The following is a 23,402-nucleotide window of genomic DNA, read 5'->3' on the forward strand; positions in this document are numbered from 1 at the left end:
TTGTACACAAATGAAGCACAACTTCTTCCTCTGGCTGAACAATGGTGCAGTCACACCAATAGTGTAATCATACATGTATATAAGGTAATAATGTCTGTCTCATTCTGCTGGCCTTCCCATCCCCACCACTCCATTCTTCCCCTCATTCCCCTCTGCACAATCCAAAGTTCCTTCATTCTTCCCTCTCTCCACTCCCCACACTATGGATCAGCATCTGCTTATCAGAGAAAACATTCAGCCTTTGGTTTTTGGGGATTGGCTTATTTCACTTAGCATGATATTCTCTAGTTCCATCCATTTACCTGCAAATATCATAATTTCATTCTTCTCTAAGGCTGAGTAATAGTCCATTGTGTATATGTACCACATTTTCTTTAACCAGTCAACAGTTGAAGGGCATCTATGTTGGTTCCATACTTTAGATATTGTGAATTGAGTTGCTATAAACATTGATGTGTATGCTGATTTTAAGTCCTTTAGGTATAAACTGAGGAGTGGGATAACTGGGTCAAATGGTGGTTCCATACCAAGTTTTCTGAGGAATCTCCACACTGTTTTCCATAGTGGTTGCCCACCACAATGTATGAATGTACTTTTTTCCCCACATCCTTGCCAACACTTATTGCTTATAATCTTGATAATAGCTATTCTGACTGGAGTGAAATGAAATCTTGGAGTAGTTTTGATTTGTATTTTTCTAAATGCAAGAGATGTTGAACATTTTTCAGATGTTTGTTGATCGATTATATTTCTTCTTCAGTCAAGTGTCTGTTCAGTTCCTTATCCCATTTGCTCATTGGGTTATTTGTTTTTTGATGTTAAGTTTTTTGAGTTCTTAAAAAATATCCTGGAGATTAGTGCTCTATCTGAGGTGCATGTGGTAAAGATTTTCTCCCATTCTGTAGGCTCTCTCTTCATGTTATTGATTGTTTCCTTAGATGAGAAGAAGCTTTTTATTTTGAATCCATCCCATTTATTGAGTCTTAATTTTCATGTGCTTTAGGAGTCTGGTTAAAGAAATCAGTTTCTAAACCCACATTGTGGAGATTTGGTCCTACTTTTTCTTCTATTAGGTGCAGCATCTCTGTTCTAGTGCCTAAGTCTTTGATTCACTTTGAGTTGATTTTTCACATTGCACTAACACTTTAAGGGCCTTCTTGCATCACACTCCCAGTATCTCATTAACCAAAGCAAGTCATATGGCCAACTCTATTGGCCAATTCAAAGGTGGAGAAAAAGATGTAACCTCCAGGTGAGAGGAGCTTCCAGGTTACATTGCAGAGGGGTAAGTATAGAAGAGTGAAGAGACTGTGGTATTTTTCAATCTACCATGTTGTCTTCTTTATTTTAAAGCTTATCATCTACATTTTCATATTCATGGAAGTATAATTTACAAATCAGAGTCAATTTGAAGACTTCTATTGAATGTTCTATTTTATTGTTTCTAGGTTCTGATTATATGCTGTATCCAGATAGGTCTAATTGAATGCAAAGATCTATAATCTCTGGATCCAGAGTTAAGATGGTCTCACACTTACCTAAATTTACTCTAGAATTTCACGAGGGTAACTGATATGATAATGGTCATAGGTGTAAAACCTACGTTTTATAATTTTGAAATTTATTACTACATTGTTGATTGTTTGGAATTATGGAATTATATAAATTATGGAAGGGTTTGCTACTTGATAGGTAAATGCAAATTGAAAGCATATTATCATTCCATTATTTACTTTATCATATGGTTTTTTACTTTGTAGAGCACAGACTGCAAAGCTGTGATTAGCACCCTGGAAGGCAGCTCCTTAGATAGCAGTGGATTTTCTCTTCACATCACTTTGTCTGATGCATATCTCCCAAGAATGTGGGTTGAAAAACATCCAGAAAAAGAAAGTGAGGTATGATACATCTTACTTGTAAGAGATACTGTTGGAAAATTATGTCAGAATTAATAGGATATTTTAATTTGGAAATTATTATAATCCTGAAAAACTAGTATTGCAAAATGAATTCTCCTACCCCAAGATTCTGCAACTAAAATTATATCAAGCATGATCAACTTCTGAGGCTTCTACCAAAGCTTTCATGTGGCTTATTTCCCTATAAAGATTGCAGTTTTTTGTTATTGTCATTTATTTTTGTTTTTATTTGTTTTTGGTCCTGGGTATTGAACCCAGAGGCACTTTACTACTGAGTTACCTCCCAAGTATTTTGTTTTTTATTTTCAGATAGGGTATATACTAAGTTGCTCAGGGCCTTACTAAGTTGCTGAGACTGACCTTCAACTTGTGATCATCCTGTCTCAGCCTCCTGAGCCACTGGGATTATAGGAATACATCACTGACCGCCCTACCTAGCAAGATTTTGTTTCGTTTTGTTTTGTTTTTGGTACCAGAGACTGAACCCAGGGGTGCTTAGCCACTGAGCCACATTCCCAGCCCTTTTTATTTTTTATTTTGAGACAGGATCTCACTAGGTTTATAGCCTCACTAAATTGCTGAGGCTGGCTTCAAACTGTGATCTTCCTCCTCAGCCTCCTGAGCCACTTGGATTTCAGACATGCATCACCACACCCAACCAAGATTGTAGTTTTTACCTAAATCCCTACCCAAAACTAAATCCATCCTCAGCTATTACATCAGTTAGTCTGTGTACTTTTTATACTTTTTAAATTTTGATACTGGAAAAACAAATAAAAAATTATGACCATAAGGCCATTTTGTATAACTTTAACAAAGAATTGCTATTCTCTTAAAAATTGTAGTAGTTGCTGGGTGCATTGATGCACACCTGTAATCCCAGCAGCTCAGGAGCCTGAGGTAGGAGGATCGTGAGTTCAAAGGCAGCCCAACAAAAGTGAGGTGCTAAGCAACTCAGTGAGACCCTGTCTCTAAATAAAATATAAAATAGGGCTGGGCATGTGGCTCAGTAGTCGAGTGCCCCTGAGTTCAATCCCCAGTACCCATCTCCCCCACAAAAAAAGTTGTAATAATAGTTGTATTTTTAAGTATTGGTTAATTAATAAAAGTTTTATGTACATATTTTAGTAATCATAATATCATCTAAATTCCTTTTAGACTAGTGTGTGTGAGAGAAAGGCATATTATTTATTCATTTTGCAAATAACATTAGAACCCTATGATTTTTTCAGGTATTCTTTATTAATTCTTGACCTCTCAATAGTCGTACATGTTAGAATCTCCAGCTTTAACATTTTAGTCTTAATTTGAGCTTCTAGTATGTCATCTTGTTGTTAAATGCATTTTATTGTTTTTTGTTTTTTGCAAATAGATCTTTTCCTGTTTAAGATACAAGAAGCTCTCATCCAAGATCTTTTTTCTTCTTCTAGGCTTGTATGCTTGTCTTTCAACCCAATCTTGATGCCACCCTCCCTGGCCTGGCTCACAAGAATGAAGTAATTATTTGTCTTGATTGTTCCAATTCCATGGAGGGTGAGACATTTGTGCAAGCCAAGCAAATTGCCTTGTATGCACTATCCTTAGTGGATAAGAAGCAAAAAGTGAACATGGTACAATTTGGCACAGGTAAGTGTACTTTGTCCCCAGTCCAATGTGTTCTTCTTCCTTAAAGTGAACATCCTTTGTTAAGACTAATGACTGTTGATCCCCAACCTTGTCTGTGGAACTGTAGGTAACCTAACACAAAGCTTAAGCACAAAAATTCTGAAGCCAGGGGCCAGAGTTGTAACTCATTGGTAGAGCACTTGTCTGACAAGTGTGATGCCTTGGACTTGATTTACATCACCATAACAACAAACACTGGGTGCAGTGGCACATGCCAGTAATCTCAGCAACTCAGGAGACTGAGGCAGGAGGATCACAAGTTCAAGCCAACTCAGCAACTTAGCAAGGCTCTAAGCAACTTAGTGAGACCCTGTTTCAAAATAAAAGATAAAAAAGGTCTGGGGATGTAGCTCGTGATTAAGTGCCTCTGGATTCAATCCCTGGTACCAACAAACAACAAACAAACAAAAAGAACTCTGGAACCAGGTCCCCGGGGCCAGAACCCAAGTGTACCACTTAAAAATTCTGTGTGTCATGTTGAACAAGATGTTTGAACTCTGGTGCCTCAGTTTCCTCATCTACAATCTGAGGAACAATACTTAACAATAGTAACAATAGTTACTATCTCAGAGTGGTATTGTAAGGCCTGAGTTAATGTGTGTAAAGCATTTACAATGGGCTTGATCTATACTAGATGAATAGAAATATTCCTTTTGTTTTTAATACCAACTCAACCAAATGCAAGATCTTTAGTCTGCTAAGTAAGAGGGGCCCAAGAATAAGGACATTATTTAGAATCAGTAGGTCATAGAAAACCTATAAGGAATGATCTTGGGAAGTCAGGTCAACAATATTAGAAGGAAAGTAATACCACCCTCCAGGTGGGAACTGAGAGGCATCTCAGGAACATGACACTGCAGGATGAAAGAAAGAGCATAGAATGAAGTGAGGGAATAATGGGAATAATTCTGTCCTCTTGATTCTTATCTTCTGTGTCACCCAGCAGAAGGCCCTTGGAGCTAGGTTTTGCTCTGCTGTGGGTAGCAGTCAAATAGGCATGCAAAAGGCATGCGTGCACATTGTGTCCTTCCAGGACTAAGCTGCCAGTACCATTGTAACACACTCACACCTTGCTTTAAACAGGCAATACAGAAATCTGCATGTGGAATTTGACTTAGCACATTTGCAAACTATAGTGCATAGTTTGTTTGGAATGTATTATTTAAAGGAATAACATGGTGGGTTTTTTTTTTAATTTTAGTTGTGATAAATACCTTTATTTTACTTATTTATTTTTATGTGGTGCTGAGGATTGAACCCAGTGCCTCACACATGCTAGGCAAGCACACTACCACTGAACCACAACCCAAGCCCTGGTGGGGTGTTTTGTACGTTGAAACTATCATACACAAAAAGAAACTATTACACATAGTACTCTCAAAAGTATATATAATATTTTTTGTGATAGCAGCAGTGGTATGAAGTAGCATTACTATTTGTTAATAGTCAATCCAGTAAAATTTTAATGGTGTTTAATATTTAACACCTCAACTAATCTTATTACACAGGTTACAAGGAGTTGTTTTCATATCCTAAGTACATCGAGAGCAGTGATGTACCAACAGAGTTCATTATGGTAAGACAAACATCCTCAGTCTTCTGACCTTTTGTCTATGAAACTTTTAGTTGTACTATCCAGAAATTATTCCCCCTGAAGTTTTTGTATGTTGGCAGATGTCAGCTTTTCATTTCTGTAACAAATACCTGAGATAAATCAATTTATAAGGAGGAAGGATTTATTTTGCCTTGTGGTTTCAGAGCTTTTAGTCCATGATCTCCTGGCCCTCTTGCTTTGAGTCTAGTTCATCCTGGCAGGAACTCATGGCAGAGGAGGCCTACTCACCTCACGACTGCCAGAAACAAAGAATATATCCCCTCCAAGGGCACACTCCCAATGATCTTCCACTAGGTCACACCTCCTAAAAGTTTCACCACCTCCCAGTAATGCCACAGGCTGGCAACCAAGCCTTAAACACATGGCAGTGGAGTGGGTGAGAGCAGGGGTATGCTTATCCAAACATAACAGTGTTCTTTTATAATAGTGATAAAATAAAAATTATATGAATTCAATAAAGAAAATTGAAAATCAAAAATAAAGAAAAAATGCCCACAATCCCACCATGCAATGCAAATAGCATTAACATTGTGTAAAACTTTCTTCTGTCCTTTTTTTCTTTCATTTAAAATGAAACAACCTGAGAATGACCATTCACCACCTCAGTCAAGGCTGGCAAATCCAGGGGTTCTTTGACGGGATGTTTCTTTTCATAGATGTAGTAGTTCTTTGAAAACTATTTTTTAAAAAGCAAACAAATGCCAAGTGATAATATTATAGTTTATGTATGCCACAATTACAAACTAAAAGGACATAATTATAGTTGTTCCACAAATATATAATTAGGAAGAAAATCTTTTTGTTGATGGTCTATCTCTAAACCCTGCAGGGAGATGTGCTTCAGTCAGGCATGGTGGAACATACCTGTAATCCCAGTGACTTGGGAGGCTGAGACAGGAGGATTACAAACTCAAGAACAGCCTCAGCAATTTAGTGACATCCTAAGCATCCCTGGGTTTAATGCCCATTACTTAAAAAAAATAAAATAAAAAAAAAAAAAGGAGATGTGCTTCAGTGAATGATTGCACTTAATAGTGAGTATACCCAAAAAGGAGTAAATGATCTTTTGTTTCAACTCCTGTAGTCTGCTACACCTACTATGGGGAACACAGACTTCTGGAAAATGCTCCGGTATTTAAGTTTGCTGTACCCTTCTCAAGGGTTACGAAACATTCTCCTCATATCTGATGGGCACCTCCAGAATGAGAGTCTGACATTGCAGCTTGTAAAAAGAAATGTCCATCATACCAGATTGTTCACCTGCGGAGTGGGGTAAGTCTCAGAGATCTGGTTGCCATGGTAAAAATGCAACTGGCAGGCAAGTCTTTAGTTGGACTGCACAGGATTTTTGAAAGTCTGGGAGTTGATACTAGGATATAGAAGCTATATAGGGTGCAGGGCAGAGCTCTGGGCTCTGGGCCAGACTGCTTGAATCTCAAAACCCCAGTGAACCACTCATTCACTAACTATGACCTCAGGTAAGTTATTTAACCTAGCCTTTGTAAAATGAAGATGAAAATGATAATACCTACTTCATAGGATTATTATGTTACACAACACTCCAGATGTCCAGCTTGTCCTAAGCAGCCGGGGCACAGCTCCCTCTAGCTAATTTGGTCTAGTTGGAGGTAGTCTGTACTTTGGGCCATGCCCCCATTTCCTGTTGCCTTGCTCCCTCATTTATGGCTGCCATATTTGCATTTTCAAAGCTCTAGTATGCACAGAATCTTTCCTAGGAAATTACCCCCTCTCACAATTATAGTTAATTCACAATTATAGTTAATTCCCCTATCCTCAGATACTGCTCATTTTATAACAAGCAGGAAACAGAGTGATTGTTTAATCACACCATCCTTCTAATAATTTGATTTATGCACTAAGGTATATGGCATTCATGTAAGGAAAACAGAGCAAGTTGGGCTTCCTGGTGTTCCTATAGAGCTCCCATCCCATGCTGTGTGGGGAGTTGTGGAGAGTAGGGGAAATCTAGGCTCTTCCTGGATGCAGCCCCCACAAGTGGTTATTCTGTTCCTCTGTTCTGAGATAATGCATGGAGCAGACTCTCTCCTCAACACATTTGAGGTAGGGAAAGAACTTTTTCTTTGGTAAAACAGATGTGAAGAATTTCTACTTTTTTCTTTTCGAAGTTTTTTGATGGTGCTGGGAATGAAACCCAGAAACTGGGCATGCCATGCAAACATTCTACCACTGAGTTACCACCCCAACATAGGAATTTCTTCTTTTTAAAAAAAATTTTTTTTGTAGTTGTAGATGGACAGCATGCCTTTATTTTATTTGTTTATGTGTGAACCCAGTACTTCACACATGCTAGGCAAACACTCACTCTGCCACTGAGCTACAGCACCAACCTAGGAATTTCTTTTTTTTTCCCTATTGTGAAGGATAAATAAGTCCTTTAGATACGAGAGCTTAAATTAAGCAAACCTTCAGATGTTTCCTTCTGTCTGTTATCATTTGATTTCTGTGTGTGTGTGTGTGTGTGTGTGTGTGTGTGTGTCTTGTTTTTTTTTTCTCTTTCCAGTGTGGGGGATAGGACCCAGGCTTTGTGCATGCTGGGCAATCACTTTACAGCTGAGTTATGCCCTGACCCTGTTTTATCTCTTTAACCTTAGCTACAGAAAAATAAATTCTTTCTCATGTAATGTCTCTTCTATTAAACTTTGAGCTTCCTCAACATTGTTAAAATGTACTTTAAAATGTGTACAAGATTTCTTGAAACTAAAACGTGAAATGTGATCAGTTCTACAGCAAATCGCCATGTCTTAAGGACTTTGTCTCAGTGTGGTGCTGGAGTTTTTGAATATTTTAACTCAAAATCAAAACATAGTTGGAAAAAACAGGTATGTTTTTTAAACATCTTTAGTCTTGGTTTACATATAGAAATATTATATTCTTACATGTCTGACAGTATCTTCTGTGTTTTCATGAATAGACAGGGGAGCTGAAAAGAAGAAAAAGCTACCAAAGGAGTAAGCCCCTATCCTCAGATACTGCTCGTTTTATAACAAGCAGGAAACAGAGTGATTGTTTAATCACACCATCCTTCTAATAATTTGATTTCTGCTTTTTTTTTTTTTTTTTTGTACTGGGAATTGAACCCAAGGACACTTTACAGCTGAGCTACATTCCCTGCCCTTTTTATTTTTTATTTGAGATAGTATCTCTCTAAATTTGCCAAGCCTGGCTTTGAACTTGTGATTCTCCACTCTCAGCCTCCTGATTTGCTAGGAATACAGAATTTCATGTAATTATAGGATTACAGGATTATGTGGTACACCCCTGTAATCCCAGCAACTTGGGAGGCTGAGGCAGGAGAATCAAAAGTTTCAGACCAGCCTTAGTGAAACCAGAGTTTTGAGATGAGGCAAGATTCCCTGCTTCATCAATTTCCTTCTGGGTTCTTGTCTCACAGATTTGAGGAATAAAATCCACAGATAATAACAGAAAGGAAGAATAAAAGGAAAAGGAAGGGTAGGATTTATTTAAGTGAGAAGAAAGAGAACTCATGAGATGTAGGAGGGACCCAAATAACAGAAAAACCTACTTTGGTGTGCTAGTTTAGGGACTTATGTGGTTTTGGGTAGAATATGGAGCAAAATCTATTTAACTGACATTGAAAAAGTGTTAAGCCTATTGGTTATGTCCTTTAGCCTGAGTTTTAATCCTTCATGTAACTCCCATCTGGTTTCCCTCCCACCTTCCATGTTCCTACCTCTCTGGGACAGAGGAGTTGGTTAGAGTATTCCCATAGGTAAGCCTCATGGTTTTTTACATTTGAAATAGGCCTTGATGGTGCCCATTAATATTTCTACCAGTTAGCCTCCTGGTCTCTGCATTTGAACAAGACCTTAATTGGGGCCCAACACTTCTGATTGCTGACTATTGACTATTCTTACTCATTAGCAACTTAGTGAAACCCTGTCAAAAAATAAAAAATGTCATCCAGCGATGATGTAAAGTATATTGAGAATATGTGATGTTCTATACCAATACTACAACATTTTATATAAGGGACTGGAACACCTACAGATTTTGAGATCTGGTCCCAGGAGGTCCTAGAACCAATTCCCATTAGATAAAAGAGGCAATTGTATGTTTTTCTGGAATTTCTTTTTTCCTTAGTACTGGAGATCAAACCCAGGGCCTCATGCATGCTAAGCAAGTGTTCTACCACTAAGCTGTACCCCGAGCCCTTGGTTTAATTTTTTATTGTGGTAAAATATTACATAAAGTTTAACATTTTAATTTCTTCTCCTCCCCCTCGCCCCCACTCTTCCCCCCCTCCTCTTCCTCTGGCTGGGGATGGAACCCAGGGTCTCATACATGCTAAGCAAGCACTCTACCACTGACCTACATCCTCAGTCCTTTAGCCATTTTAAGTGTACAGTTCACTGGTATTAAGTACATTCACAATCTTGTGCAGTCATCACCATTCATCCATCTCTAGAACTTTTTCATCATCCCACATAGAAACAGTAATTCCACATTGCCTCCTCTGCAGTTCCCACTAACTTCTCTCCTACTTTCTGTCTCGATGAATTTACCTGTTCTCAGCAACTTATATAACCATAAGATTGTTGTCCATTTGTGTCTGGTATATTTCATTTAGCATGATATTTTCAGGATTCATCTGTGTTATGGCATTTGAAGAATTTCTTTCCTTTTTAAGGGTGAATAATACTCCATATACATATACAAACCACATTTTGTTTTTCCATCAATGGACTCTGAGTTATTTCTACTCTTTGGTGTTGTGAATTATTCCATTGTGAGTGTTGGCATACACATGTTCATTTGTGTCCCTGTATTTAATTTGGAGTATATACTCAGAAATGAAAATACTTCATCATATTTTAACTCTTTAGTTTTTTAAGGACCTTCCATTCTGTCTTCTATACAGATGAATCATTTCACGTTCCCAGCAACAATGTACCAGGATTCTAATTCTCCGGTACTTATTTGGGGAGGGGAGGAATTACAGTGCTGGGAACCATAACCAGGACTTTGTCCATGCTAGGCAAATGCTGTAACACTGAGCTATACCCCTAGCCCTCCAATACTCATTATTTCTTATTTTTGTTTGTTTGGGTTATTAATAGCCATCCTAATGGGTGTGAAGTTATATCACATTGTGGTTTTGATTAGCATTTTCTTTTCCTTTTTTGGGGGGGAGTGGTGGTTACCAGGGATTGAATTTAGGGGCACTCAACCACTGAACCACATACCCAGCCCTATTGTATTTTTTATTTAGAGACAGGGTCTCACTGAGTTGCTTAGCACCTCACTAAATTTCTGAGGCTGGCTTTGAACTTGTAAACCTCCTGCCTCAACCTATCAAGCTGCTGGGATTACAGGCGTGCACCACCATACCCGGCATAGGACTGGCTTTTATAACTGGAGTCTATTCTTACCAAAGTTGCGTGTTGGTAGTTAGCTAATGGAATAATTTTAGGATGCTTTGTAAATTTAAATGATGCAGTTATGCTGTTATTAAAAATTCTACATAAAAATCTCTTTGGAAAAGTACCTTGTAGGAAAAAGAAAGAAAAAAATTACAAAATCTCCAAGGTATAGAATGTAAACTTTAAGTGTTACATTACAATTTTGGGAATGTAACATTAAAAGAGAAATAATTCTTCTTTTATTAAAGATAGAAGACCAAATGACCAGGTTATGTTCCCCGAGTTGCCACTCTGTCTCTGTTAAATGGCAGCAACTTAGTACAAATGCACCCGAGCCCCTACAGGCTCCAGCCCGAGTGCCATCCTTGTTCCACAATGATCGACTCCTTATCTATGGATTTATTCCTCATTGTACCCAGGTAAGAAGATGCACAGTTTGTAAAATGTATTTTGCTTATATATTTTTTCTTTCTTTCTTTCTTTCTTTCTTTCTTTCTTTCTTTCTTTCTTTCTTTCTTTCTTTCTTTCTTTCTTTCTTTCTTTCTTTCTTTCTTTCTTTCTTTTTAATCTCTCCCTCTCACTGGCAGATTTTCCCCTTTTGGGAACATAGTTGGGGAGGATTTTCATTTCCATTGAGAGGCGAGAGGATGCCACTAAAAGAATCACATTATAGTAACCAAGATACTGTAATATAGAAAAGCTAATGAGGAACTAATGTTTTTCCCCTTTCAGGCAACTCTCTATGCACTAATTCAAGAGAAGGAATTTTGTACAATGGTATCAACTACGGATCTTCAGAAAACAACTGGGACGGTAAGGTCAAAAATCTGAACTATGAAACTAGGGTATAACTCAGTGTTAGAGTGCTTGTCTAGCATGTGTGAGGCCCTCGGTTAAATCCCCAGCACCACAAACAAAACAAAACAAAAATTTTAAAAAACCTTAATAGTTATAATTTTATATTTTTATAAAGCTCCACATTCTTCCTTTTTTATAGTTTTGTGTGGCTACGTCAGTACATGATTTGGAGGATGGTTATCTATACAAATGGGATCACTTCCGTTCAGTGTACCTTCATCTGGGATTCTTGATCTAGATATGTCCCTATGGGCACCAGTGCAATTGAATACGACATTTTATGTGAAAAATTTTATAGGGAGATTCTCAAAGATGTTCACGACTCAATAAAAGTTCAGTGCTGCTGGTACCTTAAGTTACTTAAAATATTAATTATGACAGTACTAGTCTGAGAGTAAACCTCATCACATATTGAAGATACATTTATTTTTTTCATTTTTATATTAAAAGTGAAGGCGTTATGAAAGAAATACCTCCTGTTTCCTCTCTACTCAACACTTCTAGTTCCACACTGATCAATTCCTCAGCACCAACTGTGTGTCCTTCAATTCAACTCAATTCTGACACTGTCTCCTCAGACCTAACAGAGTAAGGGCTTAGTTTCACAGGACTGCCCCAGGTCAAATGCCAGTCACAAGTGGTAGGTTCTCAGGTCACCCCATGTCTGAGTTGGATACAATTTAGAGGTTCCCACAGTCCTTTCTAGGTTTAATAATTTGCCATAACCGTTCATAGAATTATTCACAGAACACATAAAATAGTTTACTTTCTATTACTGATTTATAATTTAGTTTAACGATCTTAAATGACTTTATTTGCAATTGTAGAATCAGGCAACACTTCATTCCATGAAACAGAGTAAGTATTTCAATGGGCTGAACAGAAAAGGTTGATTTTATAGACAGATGAGGGCTAAAGAAAGCAGAAATGAACCAAGATTACACTCGTTGTTTTGTTAGCCACACATTGTTGACCTACCCTACAGGTAAGAGACACCTCAAAAGAGATTTTTTTTTTTTTTTTTTTTTGGTGTTGCAAGTCAGAAGACAACTTGAACACTAACAGTACAAGGTTATTCACGAGCCAGAGAATGGAGAAGTAGAGTCTAGGCTTACAAATCAACTTCTAAACCTGTTAGGGTAGGGAGGTTACAGATGGAGGGGAAAAGAAATAAGGAGGAAGGATAGGTTAATAAAGAAATAGAATATTCATCTTTTCCTGGAATAGGCAGAGATTTTTCTGGAACTCAGGCACCACCCGCTTTTGCTTTTTATGTTCTGGTGCTTTCTGTTATGGCTCTTGGTGGTATGTCACTTAGTAGGGGAATTAGATTATAATGAAGTTAGAGGTTGTCTGGTGGTCACTCAGACAGCCATCTTTGACCCCTCAGTTTTGGCTAACCCAACTGACAAGAAAATTCCTCTCCTCCAAGATAAATAAAAGGCCGGGAACAGTGACACATGCCTGTAATTCCAGGGTCAGGAGGTCGAGGCAGGAGGATTGAGAGTTCAAAGCAAGCCTCAGCAAAAGTAAGAAGCTAAGCAACTCAGTGAGACCCTGTCTCTAAATAAAATACAAAATAGGGCTGGGGATGTGACTCAGTAGTTATGTGCCCCTGAGTTCAATGTGTTGTACCAAAAAAAATATATAATAATAATAATAGGAATGGGAGATCCAAGATGGTGGAGGCTGCATTCCTCGTCGCTCCGTAACTCCGGTTTCAAGCAGAGGATATCTGTTTCTTGGTGAGGCAGTTTTTGCTGTTTATCCATCCCCTGGTGTTTACCCATTTGTCTGCTGTGATCACCTGCAGTCTGCCAGCATATTGATGCCTTTTCTGAGTGCAGAGTGCTCACTGTTAGGCGTCTGTCATCCGCCATTTGCCTGCTCTCGCCTGTCCATCGCCTGCCTTACACCTATCCATCACCCAACGCACAAAGTTCACCTCCCGATCGTCCGACAACAGTCAGCAAACTGATCACCGAACGCCAGTGGAGCACCAGCTGCCTGCTGTTGTCTGGAAGTTCACTGTTACAGTACCTGCAGGTTTGATTACACATGGATGCCGCCATTTTGAGACAACAGCCAGGCCCCATAGGACCCCTGGCCGGACTGACTGAGCCCCGTCTCCAGGATCCCTCAGCCCGACCAATTGCTCCCTGCCTCTGGGGCCTTCACATCGACTGACTACACCCTGCTGCCAGGACCCCCAGACCAACTGGCTGCGTCCTATCACCGGGACCACAGACCAACTGATTGCACCTGGCCTCCAGGATCCCACAACCACACCAAACACATTGGACCTCCAGGATCCCTGCCTGACCAACCACATCCCACCTCCAGGACCTCCAGCTAACCACATCCACTCCCTGAGCTGCAGCTCCCCATTTGCCAACACATTTTGAAGCCAGAGCGGCCATCTTGGATAATCCTGGAAGCCATAGCTCCAACCTTTAGGTATGGCAAATCCCATCCTAAGACCCCTGCTGGAGGCTTGAAGCTCATTGTCAGGTACCTCTCAAGCATCAGGCTACTGAAGAATGGGAGGTTTCATTACTATATGACTGTTATACAGTAGATTTTCTTTTTTCTCCTTATTGAAAAAATTTGTTTTTATTTCTTTAATTTTCTTGCTCTTTTTTCCTTTTGTTTACCTTTTCCCTCAGAGTCTCTTTCTCCCTTTTCTGCATGCTAACATCCAATTTCTTTTGATTACACTCTCACCCTTTCTATTCTCTAGAACTTCTGTATATTCTTTTCTTATCCCAAAACAGCTACAACCTACATCCCTCTGCATCCTCTTTGTCCTCCATTAGAAACTGCAGACCTTATTGCAAATCTGTTTGTTTACTGAAGATAATATTTGAACTCATTCTGTTTATTATGACAATTTAGTTATTGTCCTCATAGGGAGGAGCTATTTGGTCTAGGATTGCATAGTGTCTGAATTGGGCACTGCTAATATTGATCTCCCCTTAAAGAAAGGATTTTGGAAACCTATAGGGTCACTATAAGCCTATAGGGGGAAATCTGCAATACCCCAAATCTGCACTGCTAGAGGGGAGGATACATGAACAACATGAAAAACAAGGGAAGAAAATGCTCCAAACAAATCTAGATTCTAAATTAATAGAATCCAATGACAGTATGTTAGAAGAAATGTCAGAAAAGGACTTCAGATTATACATGATAAGATGATTCACAAAGCAACGGATGAGATAAGAGAGCAAATGCAGGCAATGAATGATAATACCAGTTAGCTGAAAGAGCACCTGCAGGAAGCAAAAGATCATTTCAACAAGGAGATAGAGATTCTCAAAAAAAAAATCAAACGGAAATCCTTGAAATGAAAGAAACAATAAACCAAATAAAAAAACTCAATGGAAAGCATCACCAAAAGACTAGACCACTTGGAAGACAGAACCTCAGATAATGAAAACAAAATATTTAGTCTTGAAAATAAAGTCGCCCAAACAGAGAAGATGGTAAGAAATCATGAACAGAATCTCCAAGAACTATGGGACATCATGAAAAGACCAAATTTAAGAATTATTGGGATTGAGGAAGGCACAGAGATACAAACCAAAGGAATGAACAACCTATTCAATGAAATAATATCAGAAAATTTCCCAAACCTGAAGAATGAAATGGAAAATCAAATACAAGAGGCTTACAGAACACCAAATGCACAAAATCACAACAGATCCACACCAAGGCACATTATAATGAAAATGCCTAACATTCAAAATAAAGATAGGATTTTGAAGGCCGCGAGAGAAAAGCATCAGATTACATATAGGGGGAGACCAATATGGATAGCAGCAGACTTCTCAACCCAGACTCTAAAAGCTAGAAGGGCCTGGGACAACATATTTCAAGCTCTGAAAGAACATGGTTGCCAACCAAGAATCCTATACCCAGCAAAACTAACCTTCAGATTTGAAGATGAAATAAAATTCTTCCATGATAAACAAAAGGTAAAAGAATTTACAAATAGAAAGCCTGTGCTACAGAATGTTCTCAACAAAATGTTCCATGAGGAGGAAATGAAAAACAACAATGTAGGTCAGCAAAGGGAGGAACTACCTCAGAGAAAAAGCACTCAAAGGAGAAACCAAGCCAAATTAAAAACCAAAAATAAGCCAAATGACTGGGCATACAAATCATATCTCAATAATAAACCTGAACATTAATGGCCTAAACTCATCAATCAAAAGACCTAGACTGGCAGAGTGGATTAAAAAGAAAGACCCAAGAATATGCTGCCTGCAAGAGACTCATCTCATACAAAAAGACATCCACAGACTAAAGGTGAAAGGATGAGAAAAAAACCTACCATGCACATGGACTCAGTAAAAAAGTGGGGGTTTCCGTCCCTTATATCAGATAAAGTGGACTTCAAGCCAAAGTTAGTCAGAAGGGATAAAGAAGGACATTTCATACTGCTTAAGGGAACCATAAATCAGGAAGACACAATGATAGTAAATATTTATGCCCCAAATAATGGTGCATCCCTGTACATCAAACAAATCCTTCTCAATTTCAAGAATGACATAGACCACAACACAATAATTCTGGGCAACTTTAATGCACCGCTGTCATCACTAGATAGATCTTCCAAACAAAATCCAACCAAAGAAACCATAGAACTCAATAACACAATCAATAACCTAGACTTAATAGACATATATAGAATATTCCATCCATCAACAAGCAAATACACTTTCTTCTCAGCAGCACATGGAACCTTCTCGAAAGTAGACCATATGTTATGCCACAAAGCAGCCCTCAGGAAATTCAAAGAAATAGAGATACTGCCTTGTGTTCTATCAGATCATAATGGACTGAGAGTAGAAATCAATGACAAAATAAAAAACAGAAATTACTCCAACAAGAGGATGTGGGGAAAAAGGTACACTCATACATTGCTGGTGGGTTGCAGATTAGTGCAACCACTCTGGAAAGCAGTGTGGAGATTCCTTAGAAAACTTGGAATGGACCCACCATTTGACCCAGCCATCCCACTCCTTGGCCTATACCCAAAGGACTTAAAATCAGCATACTACAGAGATACAGCCACATCAATGTTCATAGCTGCTCAATTCACAATAGCCAGACTGTGGAACCAACGTAGATGTCCTTCAATTGATGAATGTATAAAGAAACTGTGGTATATATATATACAATGGAATATTACTGAGCTATAAAGAATAATAAAATTATGGCATTTGCAGGCAAATGGATGAAATTGGAGAATATCATGCTAAGTGAGATAAGCCAATCTCAAAAAAAAAAGAACGAATGATCTCGCTGATAAGCGGATGATGACACATAATGGGGTGTGGGAGGGGCTAAGAATGGAGGAAGGAGGGACTGTATAGAGGGAAAAGAGGGGTGGGAGGGGTGGGGGGAAGGAAAAAATAACAGAATGAATCAAACATCATTACCCTATGTAAATGTATGATTACGCAAATGGTATGCTGTTACTCCATGTACAAACAGAAACAACATGTATCCCATTTGTTTACCATAAAAATAAATTAAAATAATAAATAAATAAATAAAAATTAAGAAAAAAAAATAATAGGTAGAAGATCAGGCAGGTAATCAGTCCTTGTCCCCAATGCCAATACAATAACAAGAGCATGGTTTTGAGAAAAAGGAAAAAGGTTTGTTGCTTTGCTTGCAAAGGAGAAACACAGGGGACTCCTTTCCCAGAGGTGGTGGTGATTCTGTCCTCAGTAGGAACAGGGGGCTTTTAAAGAGATGACTCAAAGGTTGCGTTGCACATGTTCTCTAGTGGAGTTGTAATTGTTAATTTGGGAGATAGTTATTTCTGAGATCTTGTGGTACCATCCCCAAAGTCTGGATTACTTCTTTCCTATGGCGGGTGTGTGCTTAAGGGCAGATAACTCTGCCTAGGATAGGGAAGAAAGGCAATCCTGTTTCCTCTGAGATTAGGGAAGGGGAGAGATTAGGGAGGAGCAGGGAGAGAGGAAGAGAAAGAAACAAGTTTGTTTTAAAAACAAGGGCAGTGACCGAACAGCAAGGGCTATATTCAAAGCATAAAGTGGATCACTGTTACCTTAACAGAGGCAGTGCACTAGATAACAATTTCAAAGTTACTTTCCTGGGACTAGGGGTATAGCAAAGTGGTAGAGTGGATTCTTAACATGTGCAAAGCCCTGAGTTCAATCCTAACACCCAAATAAAAAGTTAAATTTCTTGTATGGCAGGAAAAGGGAGGCAGAACAATAGAAAATAACTAATTAGTTCACTTCTGTTTATTTGTATACAGATTAAGATGAGGAATTTCATTATTATGCTGATTGAAACTGACCTTTGGTGGCCAGATGTTTTCTCTGATAAACAGATGTGACCCATAAGGGGTGCGGGGGAGGGGGGGAGGTGCGGAGCCGGTAGGAAAGAATGAAGAAATTTTGGATTATGCAGAGGGGAGTGAGCGGAGGGGTAGGGCCATGGGGATGGGAAAGACAGTGGAATTACACAGACATTATTACCCTATATACATGTAGGATTACACTACTGGTATGACTCACCACCATGTACAGCCAAAGGAATGAGAAGTTATGCTCCGTTTGTGTACAGTGTGTCAAAATGCATTCTACTGTCATGTATAAGCAATTAGAACAAATTAAAAAAGAAAGAAAGAAAGAAAGAAAGAAACTGGCCTTTTTGGAAAATTTGATTGTTATCTCTCATTTCTCCTGTTTCCTGGAAGGTCATGTACCAGTTTAGCTTCCATGTAGAAATACAACTTTAGCATGAGTGATCCCATTTTTATTTTTAATCTGGCCTATAGGGACCCAGTGCAAGAGCATAGTCCAAAACAAATATTCCTGTAAATTATATTTAACATTTAAAAAAGGATGTTATAAATGATAAAAATGAATAGCCAGAGGAAGAGGAACATAAGGAGAGGTCTGTAAGAATCCCAAGCACAGAGCCAGATGCTCTGGCACACATCTGTAATCCTAGTGACTCTGGAGGCTGAGGCAGGAAAATCACAAGTTCAAAGCCAACCTCAGCAACTTAGCAAGGCCCTGTCTCCCACATAAAAAATAAAAAGTGCTGAGGATGTGGCTCAGTGGTTAAGCACCCCTGGGTTCAATCCCTGCTATCAAAAAAAAAAAAAAAAACTCACAAATCCCAAGCACAGGAGCTTCTGATTCCATGAAGTTGAGGGTGCACCCTTCCTGCATGTGAATGCCAACCCAGTTGGAAGTTTTCTGAACCCCTTCAGTTGGAGTTTTTAATGCAGGCTTTATTACAATGGCATGATTGATTAAATCATTGGCCATGAGTAATTAACTCTCCTACCTAGAGGTTTAGAGGTGGGACTAAAAGGGCTGGAGTTGTGGCTCAGTGGTAGAGAGTTTATCTAGCATATGTGAAGCACCAGGTTCAATTCTCAGCACTGCATATAAATAAATGAATAAAATAAAGGTCTGTCAGCATCTACAAAAAATACTAAAAAAAAAAAAGATGTCAGCATCTAAAAAAAAAAAAACGAAGTGGGACTAAAAGTTCCAGTTTGAGCAACCAGCCCCCATTCTTAGGGACGTCCCAAAAATCATATGATTAAAAGTCAGTTGTCATAAATTACAAAAGAGCCAGAGACCCTGGACCTACTAGAAGAAAATGTAGGCCCAACTTTCCATCATATTGGTTTAGGAACCAATTTCCTCAAAAAGACTCCTAAAGTGCAAGAAGTAAAATCATGAATCAATAAATGGAATGGTATCAAAATAAAAAACTTCACAGCAAAGGAAACAATCAAGAATGTGAGGAGAGAACCTACAGCAATGGGAGAAGATCTTTGCCACCTACACCTCAGATAGTGCATTAATCTCCAGGATATATGAAGAACTCAAAAAACTTAACACCAGTTCTGGGATTGTAGCTCAGTGGTAGAGTGCTTGCCTAGCAGGTATCAGGGTTCGATTCTCACCATCTCATATAAATAAATAAAATAAAAGCTCATCAACAACTTAAAAAAAGCTAATCATGTCTTGAAACCTTAGTGTTTATCATTCCTTTAAAAAAATTAACACCAAAAAAAAAAAATCAACAAATAGGCAAAGAAACTGAACAGGCACTTCACAGAAGAAGAAATACAAATGGTTAACAAATATATGAAAAAAATATTCACCATCTCTAGCAATTACAGAAATGCAAATTAAAACTGCACTGAGATTTCATGATGCTCTAGTCAGAGTGGCAATTATCAAGAATACAAGTAACAATAAATGTTGGCAAGGATGTGGGGAAAAGAGTACAGTCATACATTACTGGTGGGACTGCAAATTGGTACATCCATTCCAGAAAGCAGTATGGAAATTCCTCAGAAAACTTTGAATGGAGCCAAAATTTGGCCCAGTTATCTCACTCCTCAGTATATAGTATGCTTAAAATCAGCATACTAAAGTGATATAGCCACACCAATATTTATAGCAGCTCAATTCACAATAGCTAAGCTATGAAACCAACCTACATGCCCTTCAACAGATGAATGGATAAACAAAATGTGGTATATATACACAAGGGAATATTACTCAGCCATAAAAAAGAATGCCTAATATAGCATTTGCCAGTAAATGAATGGAATTGGAGACTATCATGCTAAGTTTGAAATAAGCCAATCCCAAAAAGTCAAAGGTTTAATGTTCTCTCTGATATGCAGATGCTAACACACAATAAGGTAGGTGCGGGGGAATAGAAGTTCATTGGACTAAACAAAGGGGAATAAAGAGAAGGGATGCGGGTACGGGGTTAGGAAAGACAGTAGAATGAATTGGACATAACTTTCGTATGTTCATTTATGAACACACGACCGGTGAAATTTCCATATCGTGAACAACACAAGAATGGGATCCTAATTAGAATAAGATATGCCCCATGTATTTATAATATGTCCAAATACACTCTATTATCATGTGTATCTAAAAAGAACAGATAAAAAAGATAAATAAATAACAAGAGGCTGGCACACTGGTACAAACCAGTAATTCCAGCTATTTGGTTGGCAGGACAGCAAGTTTGAGACCAGCCTGGGCAACTCAGCGAGACCCATATCTCAAAATAAAATTAGAGAAGGATTGAGAAGGTAGTTCAGAGGTGGAATGCTCCAGGTTCAATCCCCAGTACTAAAAACAAACAAATGAGCAACAACATAAACAAAAGAGGCTCCTTTCACTGTTATTGCTCTGGAGCTATTTCGGAAGCCAACAAGAAACCCAAATGTAATGAGTGCTCCTGTGCTCTTTTTCTTTTTTCTTTTTCTTTTCTTTTTCTTTTTTTTTTTTTTTTTGGTACCAGGGATTGAACACAGGCACTCTACCACTGAGCCACATCCCCAGCCCTATTTTATATTTTATTTAAAGACAGGGTCTCACTGAGTTGCTTAGCACCTCACTTTTTGCTGAGGCTGGCTTTGAACTCATAATCCCACTGCCTCAGCCTCCTGAGCTGCTCCTATGCTCTTATCATAAGGATTTTATTACAAGGTTTTGAAGAACTATATGCCAGTGTAATCCATGTGGTCTGGAGGAGATCCTCAGAAGAGGGGAACCACAGTGTGGCCCTGGCAAGTTCTTGACGTCCACTGCAGAAATGGAATTCAAGCAGAGATTTGTTTAGGAAAATTAAGATATTTATTCAAGCGAGCAAGCAACACAATAGGATATGCATTCAAAGGGGGAAGGAGTGTGGCTGTTAAAGAGACATGATTTTGAGGTCTCAGCCTTCTTTTTTAAAAGGAAACTTTAATAAATGGTGAACATGAAAAGCATGCAAGGGTGGCGTCCGCTTAATGGTCTTGATTGTTTTGATTGTGGATCGCAGAGCAGATTTCAGTGATCTGGTTCTTCTCAAAACCTTTAGGTTGATTTGTCTACTTAATAGCATTTGAACTGTGAGTTCAAATGAGTTTCTAACAATCTCAGGAATTAAAAGGCTTCAAAAAGAAGACAAACCAAAAAAGATTTAAAAGGCATCTCTGAATTAGTCTAAACATGCATTTTGTAAGCAAACAAGGTATATAGGCAGTAGTTAACTGAACTTACAGTACTTGACGGTTTATTGGAACTTTTATTTTTAATTTTTTCTTTACTCTTTTTTTAATTTTTATTTTTAGTTGTAGATGGACACAATACCTTTATTTTGTTTATTTATTTTTATGTGGTGCTGAGGATCGTCGAACCCAGTGTCTCACACATGCTAGGTGAGCACTCTGCCACTGAACTCCAACCCCAGCCCCTTATTGGACCTTTTAAGACTAGAGACCTGGAGAAAAACAGGCCTAGGGGCAGAAGGTGAGGGTATTCATGGAGGTTTTAGATTTAAAGCTATAGTCCCTTTTTCCTGTATGTCTTCTTTCTGCCTATCCTTATTTCTTCTGTCCTACCTCACCTAGAACCAGGGACAAGATCAAGATATGTATTTCATACTATGCTACAATATTATAAATTATCACTGAAATTTTTCCTTATGTGCATTAGTACTGAGTCCACCATAGTTTCACCTTGAAAATTCCAAACTATATATGCTATATATGTATTCACTATATATGTAGTTTGTTATTCATGGGAGTATTAGTATAATATTGCTGGGTTTTTTTGTTTTAGTTAGGAGTCATCCATGTCTACAACTAAACCTTTGAACTAGGCTGCAGATGTTTCCATCCTGGGTACAAGTTGACCTTTGAAAAATTGCTAACTTGTGTAGACCATCTGTACAGTGGACCACTTCCCCCAAACTGCACTGAGATGGAGACCACAACCAGTCTCTTTATTACAAAACAGCTTTATTTTTGCCAGTCCCCATAATTTCTAATAATGACTAACCTCCTTGTAGTTTAAGCCTATTAATACAGCCACCATTTTATAAAATCTCTTTGAATCTGTTTCTAGTCTTTGTTCTAGACTAGACTGACTTTATTTTAGATTGACAGGAGTAAGAGGTCCATTGCAAAGATCAGCAGAGGTCAGTGAGCAGTGGTGGTACATACCTGTAATCCAGCTCCTGGGAGGCTGAAGCAGAAGAATCATAATTTAGAGACCAGCCTAAGCAATTTAGTGAGACCCTGTTTCAAAAAATAAAAAGGGTCAGGGATGTGGCTCAGTGGTGGGGACCTCTGAGTCCAATCCTCAATACTGGTGAGGTGGGGCACAACAATATTTCAGAAAACTATTGTCCAGATTCAGCTGTGGATGGGTCTAAGACCTGATTTAACAGTGACTTTCAACTCCCTGAACCAGTCCTACTCTGTTTTGATTTATTTCTATGACAAAAGAAAAAGAACTGATTGGTTAACATCAAATTACCTCAAATCATCATTTTGGAAGGATTAAAACAGGGAACTTCATTATCATGTCAATCAGAACTGTCCTATTTGTAGAATTGGTCTTTTTTTTTTATTTTTAATGATGTCATATCTTAAAATGTCAGACGACAACTTAGTTTCAGTTTGCTGAACTTAGTTTCAGTTTCCTTTAGCATGAATGACTGTGTTTTGATTTTTTATCTGGTCTTTTGGGGCCTAATATAAGAACTTAGCCCAAAAGAATGAACTCATGAACTTTATTTGAAAGAAACTGAATGAAAGCTCTATATTGCTTTAATAATTGGATCTAAGGGTGAAATTAGGTAAAAGACTCTTACTTGGGAAGAAGTCTTCTTCACTAAAATCACAGTATTTAAAGTTGTTCTTCCTCTGTGAATGGTAGCCTTATCAACAACGAAATTACAAGAATTAGAATTATTGATAGCAGATATTGCCATTTAAGATCAGTTCCATTTCACTGGGAACATCTCAGAGCCTCCAGTCTGGTGGAGACCATTTGCAGGTAGACATCCCAGCAGAAGATCAGTTTTAAAGTTTTGAAATAGACAGGCATGATG

The 23,402-nt window shown here is 38.4% G+C and overlaps 1 protein-coding gene across 2 annotated transcripts in view; it reads left to right on the plus strand.

Moving 5' to 3' along the window:
• The window catches only part of PARP4 (poly(ADP-ribose) polymerase family member 4), a 117,668-nt gene that overhangs the window by 66,045 nt on the left and 28,221 nt on the right, over positions 1-23,402 (plus strand). For both annotated transcript variants that reach the window (XM_079138812.1, XM_079138813.1), the window contains 7 exons: positions 1,761-1,898; positions 3,350-3,545; positions 5,093-5,160; positions 6,284-6,471; positions 7,961-8,060; positions 10,871-11,041; positions 11,355-11,435. In XM_079138812.1, the coding sequence (XP_078994938.1) occupies positions 1,761-1,898; positions 3,350-3,545; positions 5,093-5,160; positions 6,284-6,471; positions 7,961-8,060; positions 10,871-11,041; positions 11,355-11,435 (942 nt within the window). The remainder of the gene's footprint in view (positions 1-1,760; positions 1,899-3,349; positions 3,546-5,092; positions 5,161-6,283; positions 6,472-7,960; positions 8,061-10,870; positions 11,042-11,354; positions 11,436-23,402) is intronic.

This window comes from Sciurus vulgaris (genome assembly GCF_902686455.1).
Source record: "Sciurus vulgaris genome assembly, chromosome: 4".
Taxonomy (NCBI): Eukaryota; Metazoa; Chordata; class Mammalia; order Rodentia; family Sciuridae; genus Sciurus; species Sciurus vulgaris.